This window comes from Lepidothrix coronata, unplaced genomic scaffold (genome assembly GCF_001604755.1).
Source record: "Lepidothrix coronata isolate B3197 unplaced genomic scaffold, Lepidothrix_coronata-1.0 Scaffold236, whole genome shotgun sequence".
Taxonomy (NCBI): Eukaryota; Metazoa; Chordata; class Aves; order Passeriformes; family Pipridae; genus Lepidothrix; species Lepidothrix coronata.
The window spans coordinates 209,481-235,027 of NW_016690416.1; the positions used below are offsets into that span (position 1 = coordinate 209,481).

Here is a 25,547-nt window from a genome sequence, read left to right on the forward strand (position 1 = left end):
GCAGATGTAAAGATTCTGTTAAATGACTAATGCAGGACAGTGGGCAACTTCAAATGATTTTGAGTGATGGTTAAATATCCAGATGGATATGTTTTTTGATGCTTACTAACTTTTAGGTAGTCCTTGATGTAACCATTCTGAAAGCATTAATAACTTTCTCTAAAGCAGCATTCAAACCCAAGCTTTGGATGCAGCTGCTGCTCACATCTGCTTACTCCTGAGGTGCTGGGCCTGCCTTTGTGCTGCTGTGTATTGTGTGGGTGTCTTAGATATTATCAGTGGGCAGAAAATACTTCACTGCTGCTCCTGGACATGCTGAAGCCTTTCCAGCAGCCTGTATTGCAAACAATACACCTCAGTTTAAAAGTGCTGCCAGAGAAAAACCTTCACGTGACGTTTCTGTGGCTGCAGTTGAATATTCAGTTTATTCTGGATTCGTACAAGAAATAAATCCGTGTGTGTACTGCTCCAGAGTATTGCAGTTCACCCTCAGAGTGCTGTGTGGCTCATGCAGAAGCCTGTGCTGTAATTGTGTTTGGTAGGAACCTGTGTGAATTCCTTCAGGTGCTTGTCATGAGACAGTGTCCGTGTGTGTCAGCAGCCGCCGCCTCGCACGAGGCCTCAGGGTGCTGTAGGATAAGGAAGAGACAGTTTTCTTCCTCATTGCATTGCTTGTACTTTGTTTGCCATGCCATGACCACACCTGGATAAAAGCTGGCAGTTCTTAGAGCAGCTGGCCTAAAGCCCAAGCCGTGGTGGCCAAACGCTGCAGCCCAGGAGCCTCTGCTGAAGCTCCAGGCTGTGACATGTGGCTGTTGACCCTGAGGCAGCTGTGGAGGTGCAGGATAGGGCTGCTCTGTGCTCAAGGCATTCTGCAGCTTTGACAGATTTTTAATACTCTTAGTAGGTAGTTAGGATTCCATCCTGGTTATTTTCTCTAATTGAAATTCCCCTGTAGTAGTGACTCAGGCTTCAGCCAGATTCACATTCTGTAGCTGCCTGGCCGGGATGGCAGCAGGAGAACTTTGGTTTTTTTTAAATCTCTCAGTTGTCTCACCCACTCCAGTGACATTATGCTGTGCTGTAGGGAAGGACACTGGGGAGGTGCTGAGACAGCTTGGGCTGCCTTGTGTTTCCTGTTCCAGCTGAGCCTGTTCCCTGCCTGCTGCTCCAACAGACACTGCCTGGGAACTCTGACATTCTAGAGAGGGGAAGACACTGATTTCCCACTGTTAAACTTTCTGTTGCTGTTTAACTTGCATGGTGCTTCCTTAACTTTTTTTTTTTTTTTTTAAAGTCATAGCATGATCAGGGATCAGGCTTCTCTTGGCTGAAGGGATTAATTGTGGGGGAAGGCTGGGTATCAATAGGGATTGTAGAAGAAGGTGTATTTCTTTTTACTCTTGCTTTACTGTTGCAGCCTTACCCATTGAAGACTACTGGCAGTTATTCTAAAAACTATTCATACATGCAAATGCTGAAGGGAAAAAAAAAAGGCAAGCAGGAATCCTCTTGAATGCTAAAAAATAGTTATTTGAGAGTTTGAGAGGATTATAATTTCCAGTGGCCTCTTTTGAACAGCCAGTCTGGCAATTACTTTATTTATAAAGCTATAAACATATTTTGAACATAAAAGCCAAAAAATACAAACTCAGTGAAGTAAAAAAATTACAACAAATGATGGATAGTCATTGGACAAATGAAAGTACAGCTGCAAAACATTTATCCCTGCTACATACATACAGTGATTTTACTTGGTTTAATGAAGTGGTACTTCCATGACTTCTACATTCAATCTGATTTCAGGAATTCAAATGTGTATTTCAGGAAGAGTTAAAATTGCTGTAAAATAACTAAAAAATTCTTGTTGAGATAAAAATGTAAGGGCAAAGTTTTCCTTCTATTAAAAAAGAATATTAACACAAAATAGCAACACTTCATATAGCAGTTCTAAAGACACTTTTTTTGGTATTAATAAGAGTAACTTTGTTTTGGCATCAGTTATCGGCTGTGGGGCATGGAACAGAAGTCAGTTGTGCTGTTTTGTCTTGGAAAGGGGCAGCTTAGAAGATATCTCTTCTGTGTTTTGGGATAAAGATAAGTCAATTTTCTGTTACCCCAGTATGAACTGATTACAGCATATCACAAGGGGGTGTTCTGAGTTTATCCTGGCTATAACCTGTATGTACAGAGCAGAGCACGGGCAGGATGAGGCTGTGGTGGAGATGGGTGTAAGTGCTCCAGCTCTGGAAATGCTTCTGTGCCACCCGGGCATGAGGAAGGGCTCCTGGAGAGGGGAGTGGTACTTCCACTAAGGAGATTTGGCAGCAATGGGGTGGAGTAGCGATGAGAGGAGGCTGTAATGCAGACGGGCCTCTGGCTGGTCGGGGCAGGGACCACAACACCGAGGAGGGGCCAGAGGAGCCTTGAAATAATGGGAGAAAGTCCCAGAGTGTGAAATGAGTGAGGGCTGCTCTGGGTGCTCGCGCTGCCTCCTCCTCGGCCAGGTTAATACTGATCAGGGCCTTCCCCTCAGCTCCCTCTGCTCTTACTCACACCCATCTGCTTTTTCCTTTACACCGGCCTTTGCTTTGCTGCTAAGTTCCATCTTCCATCCCACCACCGAGTACCAGTGGGGTGTTGAGTTACACCAGCTTTACACCTGGTGTGGGGCTGGTCTGTCATCTGTGGTGTTCCCTTGTACAGCACTTTACAGCAGAGGGGCTCACAGCAACAGATGCTGAGCTGAGACATGGCCATTTTTTAAAAAAACATTTTCTTTGTCTTGTTTCTTTTTAAATCAGATTGGAGAGACCATGTCAGATCTGGCAAAAGTCTGCTGAGTTCCTCTGTTCAGCACTGGAACATGCTGTTGGCTAAGCTTACTAAAATAATTTAAAATGAGCAGATTGCATATTGATCTAGTGCTATGTAATTAACCCTGTGAGTGCAGTCAGTACAGGTGGCATTGGGTCAGGTAATGCTACTTCTCTGAGGGTTAAAATGGTTCAAACTTTAAAATAACTCTTTGCAAACTCATCAGGTTTGTGCACGTAGCTTTCAGTCAGTGCTTCTGAAGTTACATTTACACAGGAGAGGAATAAAGCAATAGGTTTAGATCTTCTAAACTAAAACCAGAAAAAAAAAATCTACACTGCTGTAAGCAAAACTACCTAAATAAAGGGAATAAACCCAAAGCTGCTCTACAGACTAATCAGGTTTGGCTTTTTTTTTTTTTTAAATTTTAAATCTTTGAGGCGTAAACTTGTTTAAAAAGTTATGTTTAGTCCAATGTAAAAAATTAGGGTTTGTGTTTTTGCGTTAAGAAAAAAAATATAAAAATATTTTGTACATTATAAAGGTCATCTTAAACTTCTCGCAGTTCTACAATAATATTACTACATAATTTGTATTCAGTACTCCAGAACCTATCTATCAAATAGGAAAAAAATAGACCCCCCTCTTCCTTTGTGTGGTGTCATTTTTCTCTTCAGCAGTCTGGAATATATTTCTTTCAAGCAGGAAAAAAAATTGCACTGGACTAGATTGTGACCTCTGTGAGAAGTCTGTAAACCTGAAGTAAATCCAGAACTTGGAATTATTTGGGATTTACACCAGTTCGGGGAGATCATAATCCGTCCACAGTGTTTTTTGTTTATCAAACTCAAAATATAAATACAACACCAGAAACCGGCAAACGTTTTCAAGCTGGAGAGAACACATCAACATTTGGCGTCGTCATGGGGGTGGAGGGAGAATCTTTCAGAAAAAGCTAGAATAAGGTTTTTTAAAAAGTCACACACTGAATCATGAAAAACAGGGTTCTGATCTCACCGAGGGTTTTGATCTCACCGAGGGTATGGACAGACTTGGCTGCAGCCGAGGGCAGGGCAGTGCTGCTGTCCCGGGGCTGGCAGAGCTGTGCTGGGGCAGAGCTCACCCCTCTCCCCACAGCCTCTGCTCAGCAGGAGGGGCCGCCTGGGCCAGTGGGATCCTCAGGGCCTTGCCCACGGCCCACCCTGCCCCCTGTGGAGGGGCACAGTCAGTCAGGGCCTGCAGCATCAACACAGGGATCTCTGAGGCTTTGCCCAGCCTGTCTGGTGGGATTTCTGACCGTCCTCATCTGCAGAAGACAATCTCTAACAGCCAGGGAGACCCTGCCCCTGACCAGTGCCCCCAGTGACCATCAGCCCTTCCTGGGGTCAGTCCATGCTCCTCCTGCTGGTGCTGCACCACCGTGGAATGGGACACGTCTGTGTTGCCTGTAAACAATATCTTCCTGTTCTCAAACAAGAAGTGTAAAAAATTCCCCTGGTTGGTTGAAGTATTTCATTTCTCTATGAACCCGGTCAGATCAGAGCGCTGGCACCGCTACAGTTACTTTTCAGACAGAAGGGCTTTTAAAAAACGCTCCTATTCCAGCTTTTCCAGCTCCATGGTGGAATGGCTGGGAGAGATCCGTGAGTGACTACACTTTGAAGCAGCTCAGAGGGCAGGGGGTGGAAGCCAGGGTTAGATGGACAGCACCTACCACCTACAGCAGCAAGCTGGGGACTGGGCTCTGCTCTCCGCCACGCTGCCAGATAATGCAGTAAAAAAACAAAACCCCAAACAAAACAAAACAAAAAAAGCAGCACAGGGCAGGGACAAAAGGCTTGTTTACTCATCAGCACTTTAAATTTTGGCAAGTACTTATTTTTGAATTTTTTTTTTTTTTTTGAAATCGCTTTTCTACCTTTATCACCCGTCCCCTCCAAAAACAACCAACCCCAACCGGAGGAGTTTTTCCATCACCCTCAGGGTCATCCCGCTGCGTGTTTGACGGTGAGCTGGGGGTTCGGCCGGGCCCCTGGTCCTTGTCCGGAGGAGCCGGGCGGGCGGGCAGGGACTATGTCCCCGCGGGGGCGCGGCTGTGCGCGGGGGACGCGGCCGCGGGGCGCCGGGAGCCGGGTCTGGAGGGGCCGGAGCCGGGTCTGGAGGGGCCGGAGCCGGGTCTGGAGGGGCCGGAGCCGGGTCTGGAGGGGCCGGAGGCGGGCGGGAGCTGCGCGGGCACCGGGCGGGGGTCGGGCTGGTCGCGGTGCGCGGGGTCGGCGGGGGCTGCGAGCTGCTCTGACGGGAAGGCGGAGGGGAGGCATCGGAGTGCGTCCGGAGGGGATGGAGGCGAGTCTATAGCACTTCCATCGGAAGAAACTGGGCTGGCACAGCGTCCTTCTCCTTGTAGGTACCGAATGCACTTCTTTTTCCTCCTGGAACAGCGGGAGAGAGGGCTCGGTCAGTGACGGGGGGGTCACCGGCAGCCCCGGTGCTGCAGCGCTGCGGGGACACCGCCAGGAGGCGCCGGGAAAGGATCCAAGGAAAGGGTCCGAGGGAAAGGGTTCGTAGGGAAAGGGTTCGTAGGGAGAGAGTTCGAAGGGAGAGGGCTCCAAGGGAAAGGGTTCGTAGGGAGAGAGTTCGAAGGGAGAGGGCTCCAAGGGAAAGGGTTCATAGGGAGAGAGTTCGAAAGGAAAGGGTTCATAGGGAAAGGGTTCGTAGGGAGAGAGTTCGAAAGGAAAGGGTTCATAGGGAAAGGGTTCAAAGGGAGAGGGTTCAAAGGAAAATGGTTTGTAGGGAGAGGGTTCCAAGGGAAAGGGGTTTAAAGGGAAAAGCATTCCAAGGGAAAGGGTTTGAAGGAAAAGAGTTCCAAAGGAAAAGGGTTTTAAGGGAAAGGGTTTGAAGGGAAAGGGTTCCAAGGGAAAAGGGTTCAAAGGGAAAAGCATTCCAAGGGAAAGGGTTCAAAGGAAAAGAGTTCCAAGGAAAAGGGTTCCAAGGAAAAGGGTTCCAAGGGAAAAGAGTTCCAAGGGAACACGGTTTGAGGGGAAAAGGGTTCCAAGGGAAAGGGGTTTGCCAGTAACGTCGGGAGAGGAGGAGGTCATGAAACCAAAATCAAAAAACAGTAATAAAAATGAAAATAGAAAAAAAAAAAAAAGAGAAATAATAACCCCCAAAATAATAATAAAAATAAACCCCGCAAAATGAAAATAATAATAAAAAGCGGAGCAATATAAAATAATAAAATAAGAATATAAATAATAATACTAAACACGATAAAAATAATAAAGCCCCAAACAAGAATTAAAATCAGCCCGGGAGGTCACTCCTCACCAGCCACCACCCTGGCTCCTCAAATTCTGGGAGGCTGTGTGGGGTGACCACCTCACGAGTTCAGGACCAAAGCACTGCCCCCCCGGGGTCACCCCTCCCCACAGAGCCCACCAGGGCCCACGGGACACACGTGTGCTGGTGCCAGGGGGCAGTCACACCCCCGTGCTCAGCAGTGCTGAGTGGGACACTGCCCTTCACACCAGTCCTGGCTTTTCTCGTCCCAAAATCTGAAGGTTCCAAGAGCTCATTTCCCAGCACTTTCCTAGACTCGTGCACAGTATCATCTACTGGTTTGGGTTGGAAGGGACAATAAAGCTCATCCTGTTTCAACCCCGTGCCATGGGCAGGGACACTCCACTAGACCAGGTTGCTCCAAGCCTTGTCCAACCTGGTCTGAGCTCTCAGCTTTTCTTTTGGCAGCAGGAGCCCCTGCTCTCAGCTATTTGTGCATCTCTAAGTATTTCCCAGACATTCCCATCTCCAAGAACAACTCAGTGATGCAGCTGAGTGGAAAGTGCTCAACAGAGATTCAGGAGGAGGGAAGGAAATGGCCTGGGACTGGCTGGAGGTGGTCAGAGGCTGTCTGAGGTGTTGCTTTGGATGCTGGAGCAGTCCAGGTACAAAATGACAGATTTGGCAGCAGGACCTGAGTGGCCCTGCAATGGTGCCAGACTCAGTTCCATGCTCCCATTCTGTGGAGTGTGACACACAGAGCTCAGCAGCTGGGGAAGGATTCACTGACCAAAAGGATTTTTCCAGGAAGTACCCCATGGCAGCTCTCCTCCCCCAGCCCTGCTCTTTTGGCAAGAAGCCCACTGGGACTGGGAAGGTCCTGAAGACAGCAGCACCTCAGAGCAAGGACCAGCCTCCCCTCATCCCTCCTGGAGAAGATGCTCAGGTTTCCCATTTGTTTGGATTTCACGATTTGGGGGTCTCAAAAATCCAAGTTACAAATCATTCTTGCTGTAGCTGGTTTAGGACACGATTCCTCCACATCCCTGGACAGTTCTGTTCAGTGTTTACCCTGAACTCCAGGTGTCATCTCATGCACCTGATTGTTTTAACTACCCCTGGCTGTCCAGAGTCAGTCCCTCACACTGTTTTGTCTTTTACACACTCTGTTGAGCTGGTTTTCCTTCTCTCCATGTGACAGATCCCTCGTGTCACTTGCTGTGGGTCCTTGAGCACCTCTGCAGAGATCCTCAAACAAAAGAGCCCTCAAGATGTCACCTTAACAGTAGCAAGGGGACAACTCCTCTGCTGGAGATGGCATTAATGACTTTACAGCTAAAACAGGTAGAAGAACATCTTCCTCCCACCCAGCTCCCTGCCTTGGCTGTCTCATTTGAGGAAAACAGATCAAATGAGAACTCGCTAATGCGGGCACACACCTTTCTTTGATCTCCCTAATGAAAAACCAGACATTGTGAGAATGTGTATGAACTAGTCCAGTATTAAAACATGACTTTCACTGGATGTGAACAGGAGCAGTGCTGTTACTGCTGTCAGTGCCATCGTTAGCCGTGGTGACCCAATTAATGCGATAGAAACAACGGCCTGGCTTTAACTCGCAGGGTATTTTCCACGGGTGGTAATTCCCCAGGGCAGACAGGCCTGAGGAGGAGCTGTGTTTCCCACAGACACCTCAGGAGTAGCTGCAGGATGGAGTTTCAATGACCTGTTTGAGATGACATGAATCTGTCCATCAATTCATTGATCTGATTTACAGCAATGGGGGGAAAAGAGCAGGTGTGATACTACAGACTGCTGATAATGGACCAGTCCGTGGGTTATGCTGAGGGGGATGGTTTATCTAACCCCTTTAGCTAAAGGGGTTTATCTCCCTCCTTTTAGCAACTTATCCCTCTCCCTGTAGGAACTACAGCACTCTGGAGTGTTTGTCCAGGGTGTGAAGGAGAGGGTGAAAGCTCTGAAGCAGCAACACCCAGTCTTAACCAGGTAACCTCTCCTGTGGATGGAAACTCTCCTGGGGAAGTTGTTCTCTGCAGGTGAGCAGAGCAGGCAGGACAGGAGCCCTGGAATGTTAGTGCAGGAATTGCAGAGCAGCTCTGGCTGACCAGGGTTTGGTTACACAGGGGACACAGTAAGAGCATGCCAAGGTCTCTGAGCACTCCAGCAGCCTGTGTTAATTGGGAAGCCGTGCAGAGGAGAAGCTGAATTCAGAGTTGCAGTGGAGGCAGAGCAAAGGTGGAGGAACTGCCCACAGAGGCCCAGGGTGCTCAGCCTGGCTGCAGGAAGGATGGGGGCCTCAAACAGCTCCCTCTGGACATTCCAGTATTAATGAGACACTAAGGGAGCTCTGTCCAGATTCTCAATCAGTTAAAAAATGGTGCGTGATGACACTATCTGGGGTGTAAAAGGTGAGCAGGGAGCTCTGCTGTTGTGGCACCCCGAGGTGCAGGAGGGGAGCTCACCTGGGGCTCAGCCACAGGGACCAGAGCTTGGGGTGCAGCAAAGTCTGGGCCAGATTTGGGTGCACTGAATGATTTCAGTCACTTCAAGATGCATTAAGCACATCAAGCCATACTTTACTTCCAGCTTTTCCTACAGCTCTCAATGCATTGGTATAAAAATGTGCTGTGAATCACAGACCTCTGTCCAGCCTGGAGCCTCCCTGTGCTCCAGTGCCCGGGTCCAGAAGCCCCCATGGAGCTTTTTCTGCCTGGCTGCCTTCACAGCCCCCCTGAGCCAGGCAGTACTTGGTTGATGCACTGAACTTTCCTATCTCCTGGCCATGTCCATTCCCTGGAAGCCTGAGGGGCAGGGCACTGCACTGTTTTGCTGCTCGAGGATGTCCCACCCCACCCATGGTGGGTACTGTGAAATTTAAGGGTCAGGAAGAGCTGGATCCTGAAATACATGGTTAGCCCAGTATAAATGGGAAAAAGAAACCCATTAACTCCTCACTGCTGGCCCTAGGGTGCTGTTTATGTGATTGGAAATCACTAACGGGGGGGAAAAAGCCCCACATCAGGGTCACAGAGGTCTCCACCCTGGAAATAAGCTTTTAAGACCAGGGAATTCCATCAGCTGAGGAATATGTACAGCACTACACCAACACTGCCCCGGGGGTGTGAGAAACCCAGTGTGCAGCCTGACCCCTGCAGCTCAGGCAGCAGCTCCGGAGGATGCCCAGGGAACACCCAGGGAACACCCAGGGAACACCCAGGGAACACCCATCCCCGCCCGGCCGGAGCTGCCCCCGCCGGCACCGGGAGGACCCTGGAGCTGCACCCACTGTCCCAGGAGCACCCCAGCAGCGAGGAGATGCCGATACACACCTGCACGGGCCGCACCAGTCCGTTTGTTGGTTGAGGCCAAAGCGAGCTCTGCATTTCTTAGGAGAGGCAGGATCTGAACACAGAAGCATGCGCGGCGAGAATGGGCAAGGCAGAGGCACAAAGAGGAGGAGGAGCAGGAGGAAGAAAAGAGGCAACATCATTTTAGCCACTTGAACACACGACTAACAGACTACAATCCCATTTTTTTTTTTTTCCTGCTGGCACCACCTCTCCTGGAAAAAAGTGATCGTTAGGCAAATATCGGTGATCACTGCTGGCAGCTGGAGGAGGAGGTTTGGGAAACAGCTCTGGGAAACGTGGGCAATTACGGGGAAATCCACGGACCTTCGAATTTCTTAAGTTTGGAGATGCTGCCAAATCCCAGAGGCACTACCTGGCTCCTGTGTCTGCATCCTTACCTGCTCCCTGCCTTCCCAGCAGCGACTGCCAGGGCTGCCAGCGAGCTCGGACTGCGCATGGAAGAAAGAGGAGGAAACGTTGCAGAAGCAGCTGAAAGCAGAGTTAGCACCGAGGAGACCTAGGCCAGGTTATTCCACTCTGTTCCCCCCATCATTCCCCTTCCAGTTTCAGTGGAAAAGCTCTTCTCCACGGCCTTTCTAAAATGTTGCAGTTTTACTGTTTAATTATGGGACTCATCAGGGTGAAGCCCTATTTGCTTTCAGGCACATCCTGTTTTTCTCTAGTGCTGCAAATGGGATTTGAACATCACATTTCTGTGCTGGATTCAGCCTCCCTCTCTCAGGGAGGCTGCTGTGTGTGACCAGCAGTTGGTTTCAATCCATTATCATTTTTGTATCACACAGACAGGACATATATAGGGATATATAAATATATATATACACTACATATAAGCCTGAAAACTTGTATTCCCTTCATCAGTCTAGACACTGAGTAAGATCAGTAGTGTTAATTAAAGTGAAGATATAACTGCGACACAGTCATGGAACTGCTTTTTAGGGACAATTTGAAGACGTCATCCAGTGGCGATTCATTAAATTAATAAATTTGCTTAGATAGCCAATAGCTTATCATATGGATGGCACAGTTTCATCCAGAAGTAAGAGCAATGAGCAGTAATGGACTGGTGAGCTGGAGTGTGGGAAAAGCTCTTTGTGACTCTATAGGCAATCCCAGAATGGAAACACTGGGAAAAACAGTCTAACTTCATGTGTAAGTGCTGCCACAGTGGGCAAGGACAGTCTCTTGATGGTTTATAACGAATATTTATTGGTACAGATATTATTTGTTCCTGATATGGCAGAAATACTTCAGAAATCAGCCCAGGAATAGCTTTGGATGAGGGCGATATATCTGAAATCTGTCAAAGGGGCCTTTCCTCATCAGCACTGGGGTGCAGGGAGGCAGCTGGTACTGGGTTTTAGTATGACTTTGCTTCAGCCTTGGTTACTTTGAAAAGAAAACCAAACTTGGGGTAGCCCCATGGGTGATCTTCAATCCTGTCACTGCATTTCATCCCACCCACACTCCTGATGCATTTGAGAGCTTTCTTTAATTGATGACACCTGTAGGTCTGATGGGCACATGCACCCTGGATGTTTTCAACAGATTAAGTTTAGTGATAGTTTATATGAAGTTACACACTCGCCAAAATCTAATCTTTTCCATTTTCACACACTCCCCATCTTCTAATTCAAACACGTCCATGAAAAAGTCACAGGAATGTTAATTTGCCATTTCTTAAAAAATATAATAAATGTGTGTTTCTCTGGTTAAGCTCAGGAGAATAAAGGAAAACATGGTAAAACACAACAAATGCTTTGGATTATCCCCTCTGAGCGGGAATGCAGGGACAGCCACCCCACACACACATTTACCTGAGTTGGAATCTTGCTGCTTTTCCCGTGTTCGTCTCTTCTTTTTCCCCTGGGAAATCAAAGGAAAGGCTGTTATCCGTGCTCCAGGAGAAGGAGGGTGCTGTGCAGGGTGTTTGGGGCTGGACTGGTGCTGCTGGCTCAGCCCATTCCAGGGAGAGATGAACTGGGAAAGGCTGCAAAGGGACTGCTACAGTTTATCTATCAACAGCTGATGCTCCTGCCATATTCTTATTTCTCTTCCCTCTTTATGTTTCTAAAAAACCCTCGGCCCATTTTAGCACCTTCCCTGTTTCCAAAACGTGCTTTACTGTGGTGCCTTATACCCAAACAGAAATTGCTCCTTAACGTTCCCTGATTTCAAACGGGAAAGAAGGTTTAAGGAAATCCCCAGAAATTTATTTTCAAATCACACTGACCTATTTCACTGCTTTTGCAGCTCTGGACCCATCTCTCACTCTTCTTTCACTAACAAGAAAGCCCTGTTTTATCCCCAAACTGCCTCTCTTGATTCACAAGACGCAGCAACTCCCCTCCTGCCCTAATGAGCTGATTAATGAGGGCACAGCAGCGCAGGAGCAAATCTGGCTGTGAGGAGCAGCAGCTCACAGGGTTGCCTTTGACCTGTGACTTTTTATATGACTTCTTGTGGTTTGAGTGAAGGTGGAAAGCTCTGAGCTGTGGTGAGCTTTTTCTTCAGTGGGGGAGCAACTGTATTTCCTGCCCAATATCCGCATCATGTGCTGCAGAAGTGACCTACATTCCTCCTCCTCCTTCTCCTCCTCCTCCTCCCTGCTCAAGCTCCGCAGAGAAAAGCATCTCTTCAACAACCACAACACCCAAACCAGCTGGTCTGCAACACTGGGAGGACCAATATCCATCTTCTGGAGCAAGGAACCAGCCCGTGATTCCCCAAGGAACCAGATGAATGATGATACAGGTTGAGATTTCCATGGAGGGTGTGCTTGGTCTTGGTGCCGTGCCCTCCAGGTGTTAATGTCCTCCAGATGTGTGCCCACCAAAATGTGGGCTGGGGGTTTCCTCTCACCTCTGCTTTTTCTGCATCATCTCTGCCCTCTGGTTTTTAGGGGGTTTTGGGGTGGTTTGGGCTCTTTAAGGGTGTTTTCCTGCCCTTGGTGGAGTTTGGGCTTTCTGGAAGGAGGGCTGTGGTCAGTGTGGGATGGATGGGAGCTCACTGGGCAGCTCCCAGGGGAAAGAAACTGTCTGTGAGGGAAATGATGGAGCCTTAGATCAAAGGGACAGAGTCCTTGAGTGGATGGACAGACCTCTGAAGACTTATGTGTGCTTCTCTTCAGGTCTCTAACGAGCTCATTAGGCACAACAAGAAAGTCACAAGGAAAAACCCTTTTCAAAAATATCCACTATTTTAAACCACAGAATACTAAAATGGTTTGGGTTGGAGGGGACCTTAAATATAATCCTACAATCCTGTTTCAAACCCCTGCCATAGGCAGGGACACCCTCCACTAGCCCAGGTTGCTCCAAACCATGTCCAACCTGGCCTTGAACACTTTCAGAGATGAGGCAGCCACAGCTTCTCTGGGCAACCTCCCTCCCTTACCACCCTCACAGACACCTCAGCTGCTGCCCAAGATGTTTTATGTTTCCATAAAACTGTATTTCCAAGGACCATCCCCATCACTTCAAAGCTCCTCTTCCTTACTCCTTGTATTTGCTTGGACAATAAGCAGACAAACACCTGTGGTAGCTGGGGCTGTACCATTCATCCTATAGACAGGCAATAAACCAGGAGGGTGCTCCAAATACTCCTGGAATGTGAATTCCCACAGCACTGGTGCCACCAGGAACGACACTGCCTGGGCCGGGTGGGCTGTTTGGCAAACACCAGCTGTCACCCCCGGGGTCATCTGGGGCCATGCCAAGGGAAGGGGGCCCGAGCAGGGCGGGCACTCACGTAGTTGTCTCTGGCAGACCAGCCAGGGTAGAGCTGCATGTGGAGCTGCCGTTCCTTGCGAGCCAGTTCATAGTACTTGGCCTGTTCCTCCCGGGACAGCGCGTGCCACTGCAGGGACACACACAGAGCAGTGAGACATGGCCCCGCTGCCCCCTCCCAGCCCACCCACCACTGACCCTGCGTGTTTAAGGGATAAGAGCACCCGGCCTCGAAGCAGATGCTTGTTACGTGCTGAAGAGCAGCTGCAAGGGGACGGGGATGTGGCACTGGGGGGGTGGTGCTGGGCCCCACGAGCTCTCACCCTCCTTCCCAAGATCTGGTTGATGGCAGCGCTCTCCTTCAGGGTGCACTCGGCGATGACTTTCGCCCGCATTTCTTTCATATACAACATGAAAGCGTTCAGGGGCTTCTTGATAGTGGGCTTCTTGGCTTCCTTCTCTCTCTTTGGTTCTGGTTGAGGTTTCCTTGGTGGGACCAAAGGAGGAGCTGTCAGCACCAGAGCCATCCCCCAGCCTGGTTCAGCAGAAAACTCCCCCCCAAACCAACCCGACAGTGGGGGGCCAGAGCTCTGCACCTCAGGTGCAGACAGAGCTCGGTGTTCACCCACCCTGCCCCCAAAGGGGCATTGAGAGGGATAAATGAAATGGGTGCCAAGGTGCCGTTTCACGAGCCCTGCCTGCACTTCCAACTCACATGTTTCGGTCATAGTGCTCCATGTCCTGCTTGCCGGAGTGGGGCACGATGGCGGGGTGCGGGATGCCGGTGGTGTGCATGCCAGAGCCCAGCATCAGCGGGTGGGTGAACCTGCAACAGAGAGCGGGTGAGCCGTGCCGGGAGGGCAGTGCCGTGCCAGGGCTGTCTCACGGGATGGCACTCGGACGTGGCGGAAGCGGACGGAAAGCAGAGGACACGGAAAGCACTTGGGTGCTGCCAGGCTGGCGGGGGGTGGGCAGTGCCCACCACCCCGGGTCACCCCCGTGGGCACGCGGCTGGAAAGGAACCGGTGCCACGGCGAGGGAACCGCCCGCAGCGGGAGCTGGCCTGGCCGAGGTCCAGGGCACTTCCAACCAGCAGCTTCAGCTACTCAGATCTCTGTTGCTGCAATATCTTATTAGCACTGCACAAAGAAACAACAAGCTCAACCGGGGCTTTGGATGGGAGAGATGAGGACCACCCCACACCTTCCTTTTAACAGAAACAGCCTAAGTCTGAACACGAACCCGACTGCAACTCTAGGAGGTGCACCTTGCCTGAGCAATGCTCTCCACAACACAGGCTGAGATCATGAGAGGTCTTGCTCGCTCTCAGGCTTCATTAGCTCTCTCCGGAGTTTTGGAGGGTAAAGCCAGCACAGTCAGCTTTGCCAAGCTTGCCACTTTATGACTGCAGCTTGAGATGGCAGAATTGCCCATGGGAGATGAACTGTTCATTAGATATGCTGGCACGAAAAGAAAAGCTGTTTAATTTAATCCACCAGCACAGTCTGATCCTTATCTGACCAGGTGTACTTTCTCTGCTGCAGCACTGCTGCAAAATCCACCCCAAAATCCTGCAAGCAGGAGCTCGGGGAGGCTGCTGGGGCTCCGGGGGGAACCGTTAGCTCCTCTTGCCTTCACCTTTGAGGCTGTGCAAGGCTGATGCCTCATGAGCAAGGAGGGCTGGCAGCACTCCCTCCCCTCTTCTGCAGGACTAGGGGCTCCATGGATGGGGGATGAATGGCATGGATCGAGGGTTGCATGGTTCCAGGTTTCTGCATGGCTAAGGGCTCTCATGAGTGAGGGTTTGCCTGGTTTTCCTGTGGGAAATCTCCACTAAAAGCTCTTCAGGACAACATGAAGCAGAAGCAAAAGCTGGTGCATGAGCCCAGACACCCCTATGGAGCCACGGGGGCTTTGCCCAGCAGCACACCTGGAAGGGCTGGGCTCTGTCATGCCCATCCACAGGGGATGTACTGTGCTCACCTGAAGGCAGAAGCTGTGCTTTTGTCTCACAGAACTGACTTGTGCCCGATGGGAGGGCAGCAAATCACTGCCCATGGCCTGTCCTGCTTTTAAAGCTGAGACCAGGAAAATAGAGGGGTCTCTGCAGAGCAAAGCTCAGTGGTGGTGGCAGCAGGGAAACATCCAGGATTAGGGTCAGTGGCACGGAGCAAAATCCTGAGCAATGGATTCCAGCCCTTTTTCCCAATGCTGAGCTGAGGGCTGGGGTTTCTGGCTCTGTTTAGACTTCTGCTCTGTTAAAACCCAACTGCTCTGCATCCTTCATCCTCGATGTTCCCCCGAGCACCCTCTGGACCAGACACTGCCTCAAAGCGCCTTCTCTCCCCACGGCTGCCCCGGGGCGGGTGCGTGGCTGTCCCTGGGGGCCGTGGTCTGCTGCAAGCTCCTGCTGCACACACTGCAAGCTGCGAGAGCAGCTGAGCTGCTGCCCTGTGTCACACAGCTCATACTCACCTGGAGAAAGAAGCCCCAGCAGAAAGCGCGGACGAGTACGGCTGTCTAAATCCACATGACGGGAGCGGATAGACAGACTGGCTCTGCCTGGGATCAGGAAGAAAGAGGCTATAAAGTATCCACAGCTACGTGGTGTTTCCTAAAGATATCCTTTGCTAAGGGGACTCGGAGCACCGATGCCCCTGGCTGGCAGGACACTCAGGCTGTCCTTTGGATTCAAGGGGCCCTGCAGGACTTAGACATTATTTTGAGAGAATCTGGACCTTCCTACAAAGGTTGGATTCGATTCTGACCCCCCTTCCAACCCTGGTGCTGAGCAGCTCTGCAGCTTTGAGTTTATCTGGTTAAAATGCAAAATGCACAGGTGCGTGCTGAAAAATCAGCTGCTGTTGCACAGAAGAAGTTGCTAAAAAGAGCACAGCTTGACCAAAAACCTAAAGCCTAGTCAGAGTCTCTGTGCAGTGCACAAGAGGCTGCAACAGGAGGATGAACATGAGGAAGAACTTCTTTACTGTGTGGGTGACTGAGCACCGGAACAGATTGCCCAGAGAGGGTGTGGAGTCTCCCTCACTGGGGATATTCCAGGACCATCTGGATGCAATCCTTTGCCATGTGCTCTGGGATTGCCCTGCTTGAGCAGAGAGGTTGGATCAGATGACCCTCTGTGGTCCCTTCCAGCTTTACCCATTCTGTGATTCTGTGATCATGGAACTTCCTGGTGTCTGGAGAAAAAGTACCTACTCTCTTGTATTCAGGGATACTCTGATTTCCCCAGCATATAATTTCAAGGATGCCCATCAGTTTTAAACAGCCGAAAGCTCATTCCTTTTCAAAGTGCTTTCATACTGGGGACTGGGCATGTACCAGACCTGGAGCTGGAAATTATTTCTGAGATAGTAAAATAACTATGCAGGAAGTTCCTTGTTGTTCCCAGCAAGGGAACCCCCACATTTTCATATGGAAATAGCTCAAAAATACCTTGGCTTGTTCTGCAAACCCACCAAAAGATGCTTCCAGCCTAAAACTGCACATGGAAACTGAGATTATAGAATCATAGAGTGGTTTGGGTTGGAAGGGACCTCAAAGCCCATCTTGTTCCAACCCCTGCCATGAGCAGGGATACCTTCCACTAGTCCAGGCTGCTCCAAGCCCTGTCCAACCTGGGGCACGATGGGGTGCTTACACCTGCACTGGTGCTCGTGCTCCTCTGGCTGGGCTGCACAGAGTTGTGCCTAAAACCAGCACCAGCTATTTTCAGCTCTAATAACCAAAAACCCCACCAAAAGTCCACTATCATCAAGCGTGGCGCCCTGCAAAGGGCCGAGCTCTGGGGTGCCAGAGCTGGGATTTTTCAGGGCCAAAGACAAGTTTGTGCCCTGCAGAGGAACAATGACAGTGGGGCAGCAGTCAGGCCCCTGAGCCACGCTGGGCAGGAAGGAGGTTCCTGTTTCTGTTGCTCAGGGAGCTGCTGTGCCTCGGCTTGACCGAAATCTGCAGGATCTGTGTGCAGGGAAGGAGCCGGGGCGGCGGGGCTGTTTACACCCTGCCAGGCAGGAGCCCTCTCCCACCCCTTAGATGTCGGCGGGTATAAACACACCAACAAACAGCCAAGTGCCGCCGCACCGGGAAACCCAAACAGCCTTTGAAGTTGGAGGCGGCTGCCCCAGGGCCGAGAAAACACTCGGAGCTAATCCAGAAGCGACCTGCGTTACTCCAGAGGCTGGGATACACCGGGATAGGAACGGAGTCAGGCACTCGCAGCTTCATCCGAAGTCCCTCTGACGTGCAAATTAGTGCAGCTGTGAAATCAGCCCCTGATGGTTGGGAATGCACGACTGCAGCCCGTGCCATGGAATTACAGACTGGCTTGGGTTGGAAGGGACCTTAAAGCTCATCCAGTTCCACCCCCTGCCATGGGCAGGGACACCTTCCACCAGCCCAGGTTGCTCCAAGCCCCGTCCAACCTGGCCTTGGACACCTCCAAGGATGGCACATCCACAGCCTTTCTAGGCAACCTGTGCCAGGGCCTCACCACTCTCTGAGTAAAGAACGTCCTTCTAGTATCTAATCTAACTCTCTCCTCTTCTAGTTTAAAACTGTTCGCCCTTGTCCTATCACTATCTGCCCGTATAAAAAGTCCATCTCCTTTTTTATAAGCTCCCTTTGTGTACAGGAAGGGGCTGTGAGGTCTCCTCAGAGTCTTCTCTTCTCCTGGCTGAACAGCTCCAGCTCTCTCAGTATCTGTACACTCAGAGATGCTGGGAGGGCAGCTCAGACACAGCCATGGGATGGCAGTGCCGGGGCTGCCAGGGCACCAACACACTCTGCCCAGGGCACAGGAGAGTCACACCATGTGCAGGTTCCTGGCCAAGGTGAACTGCCAGGCTCCATGAGCAAAACTCACTTGACTGGACTCTCGGAGGCTTTTATCTGACTGTCATCCCAGCTAATTACAGAGAGAGTGATTGCAGCTCCTCCTCCCGAAGCGCTCGGTGAGAACAAAACCCGTTTCTGCCCAGCTCCTGCCTGCCAGCTCGTGCAGGAAAAGTTGCTTCCTGTGTGTGGCCATCCTGGCTCAGCAGCTGACTTGGTGGCACTGGCACAGGCACAGAATCATGGAATGATTGGGCTGGAAGGGACCTTAAAGACCATCCAGTTTCAACTCCCCTGCCATGGGCAGGGACACCTTCCACTATCCCAGGTTGCTCCAAGCCCCGTCCAACCTGGCCTTGAACTCTTCCAGGGATGGGGCAGCCACAGCTTCTCTGGGATGCATCCTTGGCATGACCATCCCTGGCACACAGCCCCTGCTGCCACGAACCTGACGGGATTTGGTGCCAACACTGGTGTGCTGAGCCTCAGCTGAAAACTGGGCACTCCAAGAGTGGGTTTGAGGCTCTTTCCATAAAGTTTAGGCAAGGAAAAGAACGAGCAAAAGCCCTATTAGGCACACGTGCCTCGAGGTGCTGCTCTCTGCATGTCAGGCCGTTGGTTGCTTTACCATATCTGCTCTATTAGTCACTAATGAAGGCATCTGAGGATGCCAAACCCTGTGGATGCTGAAGAAGCTCTCAGCCATGCAAACTCCCTCTACCACCAACTACCCCACAAAATCTCCACAACAGCCAGACTGCTCTAACTCCATTCGCCCAGGGCTGCCTGAACAACACCGTCCCATCCCAGGAGTGGACCTTCCTTTTGACAAACAGGCTCATTTCTCTCCATCTCCCAACTATTTCTTTCATGTTACAGCACAGTCGCCCCAGTCCTTGTTTTCCCTGAGGATGAATCACATCATCTGAGGAGTTAAATCATCATCCAAGAGTAGCAGATTTAGCACAGAAGGTGAAATGTAATCTCTTTGAAGCCGAACTCTGTATCAAAGGCCTCAGCTCCTGTTTCCTTGTGGTTAAATATCTGGAACACGAAATTCATAAACAAAACAAAGCAAAAAGCTCCCCTCTCCCATTCTGCAATTGGTTCTTGTACCTGGAGCTCTCTGTGGGGCTTTGCTGATAAAAATCCCTCAGCACTGGGAGGATCTGGCCATCTGCCCCCATGATCACCCTCCCTGCACTCTTTCCCTGTCCTGACCACCCTGAATTGCCACCTGCAGCCACCACCCTTTCTGTCAGCCTCTGCCACACCTCTGTGTCCTCAATGGGGGTTAAAAATTAACCCAAGGGGTGACGATGCCCCCACGGCAGCCCCGGCCAGCCCCGCTCCCCCGGCGCGCTCGCGGTCACGGGGACACAGCCAGGGGACACGACCACAGAGCACACACTGGTGTATTTTTAACTTGTGTGCCTGGGGCGGGTTTCCCAACAGGCTCTGCTTTGCAGGATGCTCCTCAGGGCTGGCCCATGCAGGAGGGACATTTTGGGAGCGCTCCAGCTCCTGGTCCCTCCTTCCCCATCCCCACTGGGACAGCAGTTCCCACCGAGACAGCAGTGCTGTGGCCAGGCTGTGGGTACTGGGGTCGTTTGCTGGGCAGGTCTCTGCCATGGTGTACTTCTTCCTTGTGTGTCAGACCCTAAGAAACGCCACGGCCTGGCAGATAGATCATCCCACAGGATTACACTGTGCTGGTGGCACGCTAAGGGAAAGCACTATTTGTGCTGCAAACTCCAGCAAGGGAGAAAATTACCTCCCACTCAAGAGAGAGACTTTTGCTGGGATTAGGAGGGATAGGTAGGAAGCTTTCCCTGGGTTCCCTAATCCACACAGGCAGTTGGATGTAAGGCAGCAGACAGTTTTGGCTCAGGCAGGTTGTAACACCTCTCCAGGGGTGCCAGGATGAAGCCCTCAGCCTTTCCACGGATCTGCTCCCCATGTGTGACACAGGACTAAATTCTGCCTGTTCCCCCAGCACACAGGAGGGATGAAGCTGTGGGGGGATGAAGCACCGTGGAGGTCAGGGAGGGCACTGTGGGTGCTCAGTGACCCGTCTGTGCGGAGCGTCCAGCGCATGGGGCTGTGTGGGCAGAGCCCTCCTCACTCACCATCCCATCGAGGGCGTGATCTGTCCCACTCCTCCGGGGGGCAGGGGGTAGAAACCAGGGATGTCTGACGTCTGGGAAGGACGGTGCACTCCTGGAAGAAGGGAGAAGGAGATCAGTTGGACCCAGCACCGCATCCCCCAGCTGACATGGACCACTCCCAACCCAGTCCCCTGGCTGCTTCATCTATGGACACTTGTCCAGCAGGCCATATGTATGTGAAATATCTGTCTGCAAGTGGCAGGATACTGCAATTCCCCTTTATTTGCTGTGGTTCTCTCCGTGGGGATGTGGTGGGTCACTCATGTTGCTGCAGAATCACCAGCTCGGGTAAGGTGGTGGGGAATGCAGCTCGTTCTTGTACAAGAATCATCCCTGCTCCATGCCACCCTGAGGACAAGCAGCAACTTGCTTTGCTAAGGATTTAGTTGACTCCAGGCATCCCTCTGCCCTTCCCAGAGAGCCTCATGAGGTGCTCAATGGATGGTCCAAGCCGTTCCTATGCCCCGTCCCCATCAGTCACCCGTGGGACCCCCCGTGAGCAGGCAGTGGGGATGCTCCAGCAGGCACCACTTCTATCTCCATTTTAAAACAATTTGAGTTCAAAACAATTGTTCCGTGGGCTCTGTGGGTGCCAAGGAACTGTGGAGGTGGGTATGGTGCCAGCTGGGAATTCACCCTTCGCACGGGGAATCCCTGTGGGATCTTCAAAGCTGCTGGCACGGGCAGCATGGCCAGGGGACACAGCCCAGCACGGCTCCCTTTCCACCTGGACTGGAAAACATCCTGCAGAGCCTGAGGCTGAGGGTGGGACTCAGACAACCAGGGAGCTGCTGGCAGGAACAGCCTCCAGCTGACCCCTGCACTGGGAGACTGGAGGGGCACTGGGGCTGAGCTCTGCTGCACAGGGGTGTAACGCTGGCTGCTACCCAGCCTCAGACAAAAACGGGACAGGGATTGTCCACTGGCTGTCCTGGGTGATGAATACATGGAATAAATTGGCGATGAGTCGCAAGCAGCCGCAAACTCAGAAGTCTGGATTATTTTTTTAGGTGTATTAATGATTAATTATTAATTAGGAATGACACCAACAGATTCCAAGCATCTTATTAGGAGGTAGCTAAAATAAATATATAACTGACCTGAAAGGAATATATAACTTAGCATGAGATTTGCTTCAAGTGGGACTCAGCAGCCCTCTGAGGGTCAAAGAAAACCAGCACTCACGTCAGGCAGCTGCTGGAATATCCTGAGATTTGCACCTCCAACAGTGTAAGTTGCATAAGCCAGAGCACAAGTTATTCTTGCTGGCCCAGTGGTTGGGGCACCAACCACTGACTCAGAATTCCTGCTTGTATTTCCTTGTCTGTGTGTCCTTGGGCTACTGTGAATACTTTAAAGGCATGCTGGGAGAATGAGTATGATGGTGACTCTCAAGTGCTTACACTGGGTGATAATGGGAGCTATTTCAGTGATGGAAACAGAGATGGGACACATCCAGAAGGAACAGGGAAGAAAACCCTCGCCCAGCAATACAGGGATGGGGTGTGATCCCAGCTGCACCATGGAGGCAGGTCCCAGCTGAGGATGATGGTCTGAACCTCTGCACAAATAGGACCTGGGGGTCTCTGGGAGGGACAGACTCCCCGTGTCTGTAAATGCACAGGATATACGGGAAAGGGGAGACTGGACAGTGCCTGCACTGAGGGCACACATGGGTGGGCAGCCCAAGGACAGCTTCCCAGAATTACTGACCCACCACAGAACACTCAGGGACTGCCCCAGTGCCAACTGCAGCCTCCACAGAGGGACACAACCAGCTCATCCCTTGGGTGAGCTGCTCCTGTGCTGCTCAAGGCTTCCCAGGCCGGCAATGAGTCCCAGGAGGCAGCTCACAGCAAGGGGCAGGGCTCTGCCAGGCACTGCCAAGGCAGAGTGAAGGAGGGTGTGTCGGGTCACCTTCCCTGCAGACTCAGAAATCTGCAGTCTCCTCTTGAGACTCAAACTCTGCCGTTACCTGAGCTTCAACAGGTTTATTTTGTTAACTCTTCCAATTTTTCTGCTGAGTTTATTATGCTCTGGTGGCTGAGAAGCAAAGTGCTGGCTGGATGACAACCAAGATGTGCCTGGGTATCTCTTACACCAGACCTAAATCCTACCCATTGCCATCCCTGGTGAGTCCAGAACGTGGCCCCTGGGTTCAGACCAGGGATCACTCAGCCAAGAGCATCCTTGACAGCCCATTGTTTTATCAACAATGTTAACTTGGTGAAGCCGATGCCTCCAGGACAGTTTGGATCTCTCCTGGGTGGAGGCCTTTGCCCAAATCACAACAGTTGGTTTTGTGCCTCTGTTTTGGCACTGATTTCTGGGCTCTGATGGGCCCTGAACTCCTTCCTGAATACAAAACTCTGAATTTGCTTGCTTTCCCACAAAATCAAGATCATAGTTGTGTAAAAGCCTGGATAATCTGAAGAGAAGTTCTGCACTAATGTAAGCTTGAGAAAAGTTTGATTTTACACTCACTTCTGCCAGTAACCCATGAAGAATGATGGAACGATAAACTGGGGTGAATTCCTCTGCACATACCTGTCTTTCACAGTTCAGGGTATGTTTTACAGTTCAGGGTTTAACCTCTGTAGCCTCAAGAGCCAGCTGACGTGGCCTGAGCTCACACAGGAACCCGAAGAGCCAAACCGTGTGACAACCACACAGTGTGTGGCTATGGGGACACACATGTCACAATCCAGTCAGCTATCAGACACCAATCCTGTTTAGTCAAAATATTTCCTGTTTCAAGCATTTATTTTCTCAAAACGACAACCTGACAACAGTTTGGGTATGAGTCAAAGGAAAGATTACTTTCCATTTTCTGGTTGACTCTTGCGCATCACCGCGCAGCCTCTGCTCTGGTCTCAAGGTACAGGACAGCTTGTACAGAGAGCTGAACCCACCCCATCAGCAGGGCTGGCACTTTGGATACCAAACTGCCCTTACCCAGGATTACAAGGCATTGCCAATAAGTGAAATAACCTGCTACTGCTAAGCAACGCCCCAGCTCTTGACTTTTCTCACTGATTTGGGACCAGGAAGGTGTCAGCCTTCACCTCAGTGGTCTCCAGCACTGTCCCCCTCCCACCACACAGGTCCCCAGCACTGCCACTACCTTGTTTCTGGTTGATGTCAGCGGGCAGGTGGGGCGAGTGGGAGCCGTGGCTGAAATGGTCGTTGCTGTACGGGATGAGCGGGGTGAGCGGGTGGACTCCGTGGGACGGCTGCACGACGGGAACTTTGTTGGACTGCAAGACACAAGGAGGGAGAGCACTCAGAAATCATCAGGATCCATCAGCAAAAAGGGCCAGTGCCCTTTGCAGTCCTGTGATCGGAGGTGAGGCTGGGAATGACTAAAACCACTAAACAAATCACTAAACCAACATTACAGCACCCTGCTAGAAAAATCCATAAATGAAGCAGGGACAACAGCTGGATATGATTACATGGATAGGTGGAAAACAGATCAAATCAGCATGAAGTTTTCAAAATTCAGAACTTTTTTTAAATTCATTTCCAGTACCTTTTATTCCAGGATGAATGCTACAAGCATGTTACCCAATGCAGTGCTCTTGTTCTCTGTTGTGTGCTACCACAGGGTCTAAATCTGGACTCTCACATCTTTCACATTCACTCAAAACCATGCTTGGGCTTTCCTAACCAGGGTTCTCATGCAGGCACAGACACAGAATCATTTAGGTTGGAAAAGTCCTTATAAAGACCAAGTCCAACCATTAACCCAGCTCTGCCAAGGCCACCACTAAACACTGAGGGCGACGCCTTTGAAAACATGACGTGGTCACCAGTGAGCCCTTGGGCTGAAATCCCCCTTGGACTGAGGTCCAGCGCTCAGGGAGAAGGACCAGGGGGAGCTGAGGCAGCACTGGGGATGCATCAAACCCAGGAAACTAAGCAAAGAAAAACCTGTCTCCTCTTGCAGCTGCCCCTGGTTAAACACGGTGAGGCCGTCGGAGACCAACACCTTGTAAAAGGCTCTTTTTGGTGAACATAATGGGAAGTACTTCTGTGTGTTGGAGCAAAGAGAGGGGAACCTATTCCAAAGAGCTGCACAGTTGTAAGGAACACACACACACACACACACACACTCTCTGCCATCCACACCAGCCTCCTCGCCCCGAGCGTCTCACGCTGCTCCCGACATGCCTGGTTTCGCCCAGGGTTGCCTTTAAGCCCAAACTGACAGGGCCAAGCCTTGGTGGTGGAGTGTTAGGATTTGTCCCAGATAAATCCAGAAATAGAAACAGGACAGATAGACAAAATGGGGAGAAAATGGCAACAGAGCAGGTCAGACAGCTCTGCGGGGGCTAAGAGCTGTGGGCATTGCCAGTCAGACCTCTGGTTCCACCAGGGACTGCAGATGATTTGCTGTGTGACTTTTGACAAGTCATTTAGGATCCCTGGACTCGATTCACTGGTGCCTTTCACTTTGGTAATGATTTTGCTCAGGCAGAATGAGCATGAAGCTCCAGTTGGCTTTGGTGGAGGCGGCACAGATGGACACAGGGCTCTGGTTGACTTGTCCTGGACCTCTCCCAGCTGCTCCAAGCTGCTTGCACAGCAGATTGGGAGTCCTGGGCAAGTCCTGTGTTTTGCATCCCTGCTCTGAGGAGGAAACCCGTGAAGCGGAAAGGAAAATAGGCCGATGGAGAAGCCACTTTACATCTGTCTTTCCCACAAAGGTTTGGTCATGCAAATAAAAACCAAGAGGCATGCAGGTTTGCATGTGAGAATGAATGAATACCCTAATTCCTGATGCTTAACAGGGGTAGATTTACTGTGTACAGTGGGATAGTGGGAATGCAACCCCCCTTCCCAGCACAGACTGGTGTGGTGCAGGAGTTCCTGTCCCGCAGCAGGGCCATGGGTTGTGTGGTTTTCCCACTGAGAGTGGTGCTGGGCTGGCTCCTGCTTACTTAAATACATGTTTGGAGCTCTGAGCTTTTTCTATTCTTAGCCATGAAATGAGACAAAGAATAGCTTTTCAGCGATATTTCTAAAATTAGCTTTGGCTGAGCTTGTTTAAGAGCCACAAAGCCCAAATGAGGGATATGCTGTCTTACACGTACATTTGAACATGACACTGGAGCAGAACGAGCTCGATGATGGGCTGTTTTGAAAACTAAACTTGAGCATTTCTGCTGTTCAAAGCAGGGCAGATCTTTCCTTTCCATTTGCTTCGTGCCTGATCCAAAGCACAGCACCAGCCACCAGCTAACCTTGCTGCCTGATGACTGAGAACAGCTCTCAGAGCAATGACAGAAGACACAGACCACTACAGCTGCAGAGGAACA

The 25,547-nt window shown here is 50.8% G+C and overlaps 1 protein-coding gene across 1 annotated transcript; it reads right to left on the bottom strand.

Annotated features, from left to right (window-relative positions):
- Window positions 1-4,888: 4,888 nt before the first annotated feature.
- Window positions 4,889-25,118, bottom strand: TCF7 (transcription factor 7 (T-cell specific, HMG-box)). The gene is made up of 10 exons (XM_017834597.1): window positions 25,080-25,118; window positions 23,351-23,483; window positions 20,188-20,278; window positions 15,686-15,772; window positions 13,926-14,036; window positions 13,534-13,696; window positions 13,233-13,340; window positions 11,300-11,348; window positions 9,444-9,516; window positions 4,889-5,246 (listed from the first exon to the last, which is right to left on the bottom strand). Exons 1-10 carry the CDS (start codon window positions 25,116-25,118, stop codon window positions 4,889-4,891), a joined length of 1,212 nt encoding a protein of 403 aa, XP_017690086.1.
- Between the last annotated feature and the right edge of the window lie 429 nt (window positions 25,119-25,547).